Source organism: Argiope bruennichi, chromosome 10 (assembly GCF_947563725.1).
Source record: "Argiope bruennichi chromosome 10, qqArgBrue1.1, whole genome shotgun sequence".
In the NCBI taxonomy this organism is placed as follows: Eukaryota; Metazoa; Arthropoda; class Arachnida; order Araneae; family Araneidae; genus Argiope; species Argiope bruennichi.
The window spans coordinates 105980877-105991725 of record NC_079160.1 but is presented as its reverse complement, the minus strand read 5'-3'; the positions used below and the strand labels follow the sequence as shown (position 1 = coordinate 105991725).

The following is a 10849-nucleotide window of genomic DNA, read 5'->3' as shown; positions in this document are numbered from 1 at the left end:
TTAAACGTAAGTTAATGATTTAACGTAATTTAATGAATTAACTTAAATAAGACTACGCCATATCTTACAGATAAAATCAGTAATCGAAAACTAATATCCGATTTATTTTCACATGCCGAAATCCACGAAATAAAATCATTCCAAATCCAAAACATATGCTAATTTGTGAATCAAAAATCGAAATTATGTTTTTTTTTCTGATATTTCACTATTTATTGAAATAACAAATTTTAAATTTATCTTTTCGAAATTTCTTTTCAGATTATGGAGATGGCCTTGGAACAGGTAAGCAGGTTTACGTGAATCATTCATTACATTACAGCAAGTGTAATTTTACTAATAAAATTATTACTATACAAATCTATCTATTCATTAGATTATTTGCATTTTGTGTAATTTTTTAACAATTAAAAATATTCTCACTAATATTTCCAATTAACATGATGATTTTTACTTAAATTGATCATCAATGGCAATGTGCTAGTACGCTGGGGTTAATTGTCATACGAAATGCTTGTTAAATCGTTCAGATATACCTGTTGATTATAAAAAGACTATCCCGATATAGATCGTTGTGAATAAATTATCGTTGCATTTCTTGATTACACAATAATTTATTCGAAAGTGGGGATTGTGCCCTGGGTGAAATGACTTGAAGACACATGTTGTCTTTAATGGGGTTTATTGGTAACATCAACAACAAAGGCACATGATTACGCCATAGTATAGTAGGCCTAGAGAACTACACATAAAATTTCTCGGAAGAGAGAGAACCGAGATCACACTTCCTCTAGTACAGGAGTCAAGTTCGCTTCTACCGGGGAAAAAAATACTAACACCAACAGGGAAACCACTTGATATTTACATGATTGGCAGCTAGCTCCGCCCAGGAAGATCACGTGGTTAACTAAATTCTTAACAATCGTAACTATCATGCTGTTCACAGGAAAGGAATAAAATTTTGGCTCAAGGTATTTTGAGATATGCACTCAAGAATCATTTAAAAAACAATTTAATAAAAACATTTAATAGGGTTACAGTGACAGAATTTCAAAATTTTAAAATGGCAACCCCAACTTATTTTTATTGGAATCGTACTCTTTAGCAAAAAACAATAAATATCCTTGTATAAAAACCTTGAGTCAAATCTTTCTTTTGATTAAACTAAATAAAATTCATTCTGCAAGGAAATGTTTTATTGTTATATTTTTGTAGTACTTCATAGAGACTATTCGTAAAAGAGGGATGTCATAGCCTCCGGAAAGGCTGGACTTCTGCCTGTTGGCCAGCGGGAGCTATTTTATTTCACTCCTACCACCCAATGGTAAACCAAAGGAGGCATTCCCTTATTCGCCGCCTGGGGTGCCACAATAAGGACCACATTGCTCACAGAGCTTTTGATACTTGGACAGGCAAGTCAAGGCTTCAGAGATCATCAACGCTACAATTTGACAGATACATCAGAAAGGCCATCCATCTTGATCACTCCTCTCTGGACATTACTCAAGAACCACTTTTTCCTTCCAAGCCCCCTTTGAATACTAAAATCAATACTAACCTACTGCAACTATGTTCTAAGAAAGAACCAACCCAAGTTTTATTACAAAAAGGTGAAGACACTGTTCGTTCACTTTCCAGTGAAAACAGCGCTATAGTCTACACAGATGGTTCCTCTGATATTGACTGTATCAGAGGTGGTGCTGGTATCAACATCATTTACCCCTCAGGATATAACGTCAAACTCAAAATACCCAGTGGACAAATTACTTCAAACTTCACAAGCGAATTCATCGCTATTAAAGAGGCTCTAACCCATTTTCGCTATCATTCTCTAAACGACTCAATAAAAGAAATTGTGATTTTCTCAGACTCAAAATCAGCACTCGAAGCCATACATAACGGTAAAACAGCAATAACGCAAGAAATTAATACCCTTATCCATTTACTAAATATACCTTCCACTCTCCAGTGGATCCCAGATCTTGTCACCAAGGCTTTTGGAGGACTCTAATCTTTTGCACTAGCACTGTATGCATAGACACGACAGCAACAAACAACAACAACAACACTTCATAGAGACAATTCAATTCAAATTTTTTACTAAAACAATTATTGGCATATATGCATTTCTTCAAAAACACGAATGATTTTATGTATTTTTAGCGACATATATTGGGAAGACACGAAGTCATTCAAACTAAAGTTAATGAATTATATTTTTATAAACTTCAATAATAAAAATTCGAATTTATGATATATACTTATTCGTTTCATTTATATTAATTATCCATTCTAGGTGGTGGTGGAGGTTCATCAGGAGGTAATTAATTCTGATATCTAGAAAAATATTCCTCAACGCAGTAAAAACCACTGCGTTTGAATTTTCTGAAAATAATTATTTTTAAAACAACTATATAAGACTCTTATAGAATGCTTAAACTTAAAGGCAACTTTGTATATATTGGCAGGTTCAGGATCAGGAACTGGTGGAAATGCAGGCTCCGGTGGAAATTCAGGATATTGTGAGTAAATATATATTTGTTGTATGAAAACCGATTTAATAAACTATGTAAAAACTGATATCGAAATAATCGTTGAAATTTGTATCATATTACACTAATATATAACATAAATATAACATCCAATATATAACTCCCAAACATAACAATAACATAAATAAATAATATGCGTAGCTTTCTTTATTTTCGAATCTATTTGATGATAAAAATCAAATCAAAACAAATCCAACAATACTTTCCTGATTATTATATCAATTAAGCAATAAGAAGAAATAATTCAGTTTAAAATTTGGGAACCAACATTCGTATTTCCAGTATTTGCATTAAATAAATAATAATAAAGTTTTGATCAATATTTTTGATTTCTAACATTACTTATTCAAAAATTGCATTAATATTCCAAGATTTCTTATTTTTAGTCATTCTAATGTCAGTTTTGTCAGCCGATTTTTCCCATGGAATATTCGAAATTATTCGTCTTTTGATAATTTATTTTTAATTGCTTGTGTTATTGCAATTACATTTAATGAATTGACTATTTAAATTATTTTTTCTTGGCGAAATCTATTCAATCAATTTTTTTTGTGATTTTTTTTTCTGATTTTGTTTATTATCTAGAGATTGTATTTTACATTTCAGGCGAGAAGAGGGGGTTAAACCCCTTTCTTTTCCATTTCGGAAATTTCGAGATAAATATTTATCAAAATTAAAGATAATCTTAAAAACTAAGATATATTTAATATACTAATCACTGAATATAACTCCCATATAGGTTTATAACTATATTATTTTAATTTATTCCAGACCCAAATACTTTTAGCATTTTTTATTAATATTATTCTTTTAAGGGTTCCCTTTTGATCTATGTGATTCGAAACATTTTTCTAATATTTTTAGATATTTCTGCATCTGACAATGCAACTATAAGCATTTTGTGTCATTGTTTTAAATACAAATATATATAGATTTTCATCTCGGAGTAAGCAATTTTTATTTGGTTTTCTTAATTTATTATCTTTAGAAAGATTCACTTATCAAAAAAGAAAATAATACAGATTGTTTAGAAGTTCCCCAAAATTGCAAATTTCATAGTATTACTGTTCGTCTTCCCAAAGTGTGAAACTTTAACCTTTTATATCCACTAATTTATAATATAAATTAGTGGATTTTTAATGTGATTTTCGTCATTAATTCTCAAATCATTTCTATGTTGATGGAAAAATTTTTTTAGGAAAGATCTTGTGTCAATAATATGGCAATAATTCAGTTTAAAATATGGACACCTGCAGAAATAGTTGAATTATTTTTTACCTTTGCAAACAAATTTTTTTAATGTCAAATTTTGATTGTTATTAGGAAATATGATGAAGAAAGGTTTGGCAAAATATCGTATCCGGCCAACCCTGGATATGATGTTTAAAAATTAAAATGATTTGAATCCTCGAATAAATTAAATCTGAATATATTTCACGATACATGCCAATGTGTAATAATGTATTCTAATTGCCAGAAGTTTATGAAAAAAATAATGGAGATCAATGTACATGCTTTTATATAAAAAATTATTAAATCAATATCACTAATAATATTTTCATTTTCTTACAGCAAACGATTATTTCTATTACTATGGTAAGTATTGAACTAATTTACAATAGAATTTTCGAAAAGAGAATTTATCCCTATTAAGAAAATTATGAAAATTTCGGTGTTCATCTTTGCATTGCGTCAAATTATGATTAACTATTTGGTATATTATTAATTAATTTTGTATCAAGTTGTTCAAAATTTTTTTTGGTTGATTAATCTGAGTATATGAAAGATTTTTAACATTCAATATAAAATTTTATAAATTTAAATAAACGTAGATGATAATACAAAATAATGGAAATTAAACTGTATAAAGTATAAACTGTATAAGCTATATAAAGAAAGTTAGTTTGATTTAAAATTTTTGTGGAACATTAAAGGAAATTTTGCAAAAAAAAAAAAAAAAAAAAAAAAAATTATGAATTAAACTGGTAAAAAAATGTATTCACTTTTCCAATGAATGCAATATACTTCCTTAAAAGATTTTTAAAAAAATGAGATATAATAGAAAAAAAGCTAATTTTTGATTTCAGGAAAGAGAAATATTTTATTTGGATTAAATATATAAGAATTTTTATATTCTTTGTAAACAGATTCACCCTTAAAAAAATAAATTAAAGATATTGAGAAAAATAAATTAATAATTATATAAAAACCAGCAAGAGAGCAGTGAGAATTTATACAAATAATACTTAGATGTATCACTATGGGCTTTGATAATTTGGGTAATGAGGAGCATAATATTGCCGCATTGAAAAGAGGCAGTCGACTCTCCATGGCCGAATGGCCATAGCACTGGTCTCTTAAGCAAGAGATCGAATCCCGCTAGCGATCCACAGTTTGTGTAAATTTTTAGTTCCCTGATTTTATGTTTTCCTTCATTTCATGTTCCAGAAGATTCTGGTCATTTCTTTAGTTTACCAGACAAGTGTTCTGGACTTTTCTTACTGTCTCCAGAAAAATATTCTTGTACTTTCCCTGCTAGTATAAAAGCAGAAGATCTGTCAGTCACTGTGTTCTCAGGTCAGTGTTGAGTTAAAAATTGGTTTAGCTCTACTTCTTGTCTGTGTCATTGAGTTCCACACTAAAGAACCTACGTGGCAATATTTACACATATTACACAGGAATTAGCACCTCTTTATCCAACAAATTGGGTCTCCAATTTTCTATTTGCTTGTAGACTATTTCTTTTGAGCATAAATTTCCTAACCATTCAAAATGTTTCGGAGTCATGAAGAGAACGAGATGGTGTAGGTAGGAGGTAAAATTGATTTTTGCAGAATGTAAAATTTATTTTCTGTCCAGCCATCTCCGCAAATCCGGCTTTGTGAACAATAAAATGTTCACTACTTCAAACAAGTTTGGTGAGTTTTAGCAAAATTTCAAAAAATAAATAAATAAAATGAAAAATAAAATAAAAAAATAAAAAAAAAACCCGACTCTGACCGAAATTTTTAGCTTAATCCTCACTTTTATCAACAGTCCACCAGTGCAACTTCTATGTACGTAAATTAGTTTCGCGGTTATCTTCTCTTCAGAAATGGTTCCCCTGATGAAATATTTGGTTCGCAATCATTTTTTTTTTGTGACTTTTACCAATGATCCATTGCCAGTCGCTAATTAGTCTCCAAGATATGACATCGCCATATCTAAACTGTATTTATTTCTAGCCAACATCCAACTGATTCGACGAACATCCAACGAACTTCCAGGGAAACAAACTTATGTCATTTCAAAATTAGGAGACTCCTCTGACCATATCAGATCGAGTGACTGGTTCGCGCTGGTACTCTCTGGACACATCGGTAGATACATATATCTGATAACGTCGCTGAGGTTAAAAGCAGACTTTGCTACCAATACATACCTACTTGGAAACAATAGGGTCTAATCGAACTTCAATAGTTTATTGCTTAGGAAAAAAATTATTAACACGTTTTTACAATACTGACAGTTTGGCTGGAAAATAAATCGTATTTAGAACATCATTGTAATTCCGAAAATTGCTTGTTGTTAAGAAGCATCGTTACTTAATTCAAGAAGCTGCCAGAAATTTTGTGGCTGTATTCTTTGTCAAGCATTACAGCCTCTTTTTGTCATTCTTTGAAGTCTCGTTACGTTATTTGATGTATTTTAAAATTTGTAAACAAACAATATATCATACATATAACGCAATGTTTCAAAATTCAATTCTTTTTAAATTTCAGTACATGCTCGCACATGTGAGAGACTGAACAATCCTGTTGTTTTATTGGAAATTATGATTTCATAATCTTCTGTGCTATTAATGAACTTGTAACTATAAACTTACAACTAACTGCTGACTTCAAATTTGATCTGTGTTACTAATGTGCTTCTAACTATAAACTTACTGCTAATTACTGCCTATAAACATAATCTTCTGTACTGCTATTAACAATGTACTCTGTTATTACGCAAAATGTCCAAAATTAAAGCTATCAATATGACATCTACAATTACAATGTCCACAGCGGACATTGAAAGGTTTTTTTTTCTTTTACAATTTAAGCTGTATGGATTAAAATGACAGAAAATTTCAAAACTAAGCATACATTTAGTTATAAAAGAAAATTTTGCTTTTAATAGAAATTATAAAATAAATTATTAAATCTTTTGTCATTTAAGAATTCTTTTGTAAGATAACTTTATAATAAATACATTATTTTTTTATTTCCTTTTCAGACACTGATGGTAATTATGTTCATGTTCTTTATATATATGATAAAATGTAAACAAAACCATATTTTCAGTTGGATGCAATACGTCAGGAAGCACAGGCGTTTCGCACCAATAATAATAGATGCAATATAATAATAAATACAACCGTAACAAAATGCAGTCGTTACCGTATCATATATGCAATGTTCTCTAATATGAAACAAATATATGCAATATTTTTCATTCGTAATGAAAATATTATACAAACATGCTAACATTCAAAATGATAGAACTAGTTTGGAGAATATGAAAATGAAATTAATTAAATCTTTTGGAGATTTGAGATTTCTTTTCCAGTTTATACATGTATTTATTTAATTTCTTTATAAATATTAAAACCTAGCTATCGTACTTTCATTTGTTTGAATTTTTTTTGATTGAGTATTAAATGAATAATCTTGTATAATCCTCCTCTTAATCTACATAAATTATCCATTCGGACTTTTTTTTTATTTTTATGCCAATATAAAACTGCAAAACAAAAAAAAAAGCATTTTGATGGATTCTTATGAGAAATATGCATGGCGTCTGCCTGTTGGATGTACTTAATAGAAGTTTAATATGCAGGTTGACTATTCGCATATGATTGCTATATATGTTGCATTAGATAATGCTGCACAAATTGGATATTAAAAAAAATATATTTATCCAAATATCTGAGAAACTCAGTAGATGCATTCATATTCTGACTAGTAGTTAATAAGTGAGTGATGTAAAATTTGATTAAAAAAAAGGCTTTCTCATTATTATTCTTTATATATATATATATATATATATATATATATATATATATATATATATATATATATATATATATATATATATATATATATATATATATATATATATATATATATATATATATAATATTATTAGTAATAAGGCAATATTTGTGCACCACAAAGTACAGCACAAGGCTTACAGAAGTAAGTAGAAACAACTGCATACATAGCTAAAAACAGATAAAAATAAGGATAAAAACAACAGAAAAAAAGCAAACAACAAGACTAACTAAAAATTGAAGCTGAAAAGGCAATAAATTTACAGAATGAGAAAAAAGCCATTTTGTGGTCGACCAAAACGTGAAGCGCAGGTGGAAACTTAATATTACAGGCATCGAGATCCACAATAAAATCCCTTCTCCCTTCAGTAAGTTTGGAGCAGTCAAAAAGCAAGTGTTTGACATTTTGAACTCCACCCACGCTGCAAGAGCACAGATCAGTGTCCGATAATCCAAATTTCTTGGGATAGTAGTTGAAATTACCGTGGCCAGTAAGAAATTTTGTTAAGTGAAAATCACTGAAGAAATCATTCCTTATATGTATTTTAAATATTTCAGGTTTTTATCTGAGAAATAAATACAAGCATTTAATATTATATTAAATTTATGCATTTTTGTGTTACAATTTGCAATTAATTTCCACTTTTGCATTTTTTGAAATGTCTTTTCTTTAATTTTAGGTTATGGAGGTATGTATTTTATGAAATTTATGAAGAATATTTTATTAAGAAAACTGAACTGTTATGTTAGTTACCAAATTAGCAGCAATTTTTATTGCAAAAAATAAACATTATTTACAAATTTCAAGATTCGTAGGTGTTAAGTTATAATCATACGATTATTGTAATTAAATTATTTAAGAAATTAAAATATTCTGCGATCAATAAAAAATATTTCAGTGAGTTAGTTATCTTACGAAAACAGATTAATTAGTAATAAAGACTGGATAATAGATGAAATTTACAGATTATTTCTTATAAAGGGTGTCCCAAAACTGAATAAAGATTTGAATTTGCCACTAGCATTGCAGTAAAGTATTTGCAGCCCTATTAAAAAAGCCATTTGACTGATAGTTTAGGGTTATTAAAAATCTAGCAGAATTGCGTAAACATAGAACATTGTTGAACAATAACATTGTTCTGCGTAAACATAGAACATTGTGTTTTCATTGTTGAACAATATTTAAAAAATAATGAAAGTTTGGCTGCCAGAGTTCGAAAATATGATAATTTGCCCCCCCCCCCACACTAGATCGTATGATTTATAGCCATTCCATTTTTTTATGGGGTTATTTGAAGTCAAAGGCAAACAAGCCTACAAGCTCGCGTGTTTTGAAATAAGACTACAAGCTCGGTACAAGCTTTGACTACAAGCTCGCGTGCTGCATCAACGAAATTCAACCACATTTATTCAAAGTGATCATGGAAAATTTTGATAATAGAGTGCGTATGTGCCATCAAAGCCATGGGGGCCATTTGCCCTATGTCTTATTCCATACATAACTCTATCTTATGTACTTTACGATTAAATAAAAATATAACGATTTAAAGGAAAAAAATTATAAAATATAAAAAAATTTGTTTTGTAGTAAATTCAAATTTTGTCATTAATACGCTGTTTCATCGTGCAATGCTCCATTTTTACTAACCAAAAATTATCATTTGATAAATGTTTTTTAATAGGGTTGCCAACATTTAACTGCACAAATGGTGGCAAATTCAGATGTATCGTTAATTTTGGGATACTCGTTATATTGACTTTTAGGAATTAAATTTTCATGAAAAGTATAATATCTTTCGTATTTGACTAAAATGTTCATAATAAGTCATCTGAAATTATTACTATGGTTTAGAAGATGAGAACGCTATTAACATTTACGGCCGGTATGAAATTAATTTCTGGAGATTGAGGTTGCTATTCTGACTAAAAGTACTGGCTAATAACACGTATATCAGTGAAATATTAGCATAGAAAGGTACTTACGGTGAATATGTGAACTTGTCCCCTTCAGCATAAAATTGCTGAATGCAAGCATAATTTTTGCTGCATTTAGGAATAGTAAACTTTGCCTTACGTTTCTTTTATATTTCTTACTAATAAAGGAAAAAAAATCCCAGGCTTCTAAGAAAGAACCTTCTGAAAAGTCTGTAGTTTGATGTTAGCTCACATCATATGATAACTTCAGGGATGTGAAGTTACACTTTTTGAACCGTCTGGCGACGTATCGATGTTAAATTCTGAACTTATAAACTAATACTGAATTATTCACTTAAGAATTAGAGAAATAATAAATCTTGTTGTCAAGCATTAGTAAAAGAACTGTCAGAGTGGTGGCCAAGCTCTTATTACATTATGTTATAATTAGATTCGCAGTCGACTGATTTTTTTGCAGGAAGGAAGAAAGAAATATTTCCTGATTGTGCATGTGAAATCTTGCGTATATCTGATTTGCATATGTACAGCTAATTATTGCGTACATAGGCAAATCCTTTTGAAGTTGAATATTGCATTATAAGCAACTTTTCAGCATATTTCTTTCATTGATTTCCTTCCTCTAACTAATTATAATTAGTATTGGTAGAATATCGCTTATAAACATCATTGAAGTATATTTCTTTCCTTCGTTTTCTTTCTCTGACTGCACATTATAAACAACATTCGCAGCATATTTCTTTCATCTGTTTCCTTCCTCTGACTGATTATAATTAGTATTGGTAGAATATCGCTTTATAAACATCATTTGAAGTATATTTCTTTCCTTGGTTTTCTTTCTCTGACTGCACATTATAAACAACATTCGCAGCATATTTCTTTCATTTGTTTCCTTCCTCTGACTGATTATAATTAGTATTGGTAGAATATCGCTTTATAAACATCATTTGAAGTATATTTCTTTCCTTGGTTTTCTTTCTCTGACTGCACATTATAAACAACATTCGCAGCATATTTCTTTCACTTGTTTCCTTCCTCTGACTGATTATAATTAGTATTGATACAATATCGCTTTATAAACACCATTTGAAGCATACTTCTTTCCGTGGTTTTCTTCCTCTGACTGCACATTATAAACAACATTCGCAGCATATTTCTTTCATTTGTTTTCTTCATTTGACTGATTATATAGTATTGGTCGAATATCGCTTTATAAACAACATTTGAAGCATACTTCTTTCCTTGGTTTTCTTCCTCTGACTGCACATTATAAACAACATTCGCAGCATAT

The 10849-nt window shown here is 29.5% G+C and overlaps 1 protein-coding gene across 1 annotated transcript in view; it reads left to right on the top strand.

The window, feature by feature from the left end:
- The first annotated feature begins 1321 nt into the window (after positions 1–1321).
- Positions 1322–10849, top strand: part of LOC129987697 (loricrin-like) — a 61399-nt gene continuing 51871 nt past the window's right edge. Inside the window, exons 1-5 of the mRNA XM_056095647.1 lie at positions 1322–1901; positions 2297–2320; positions 2469–2522; positions 6810–6818; positions 8307–8315. Coding sequence (XP_055951622.1) covers positions 1322–1901; positions 2297–2320; positions 2469–2522; positions 6810–6818; positions 8307–8315 — 676 coding nt within the window. The remainder of the gene's footprint in view (positions 1902–2296; positions 2321–2468; positions 2523–6809; positions 6819–8306; positions 8316–10849) is intronic.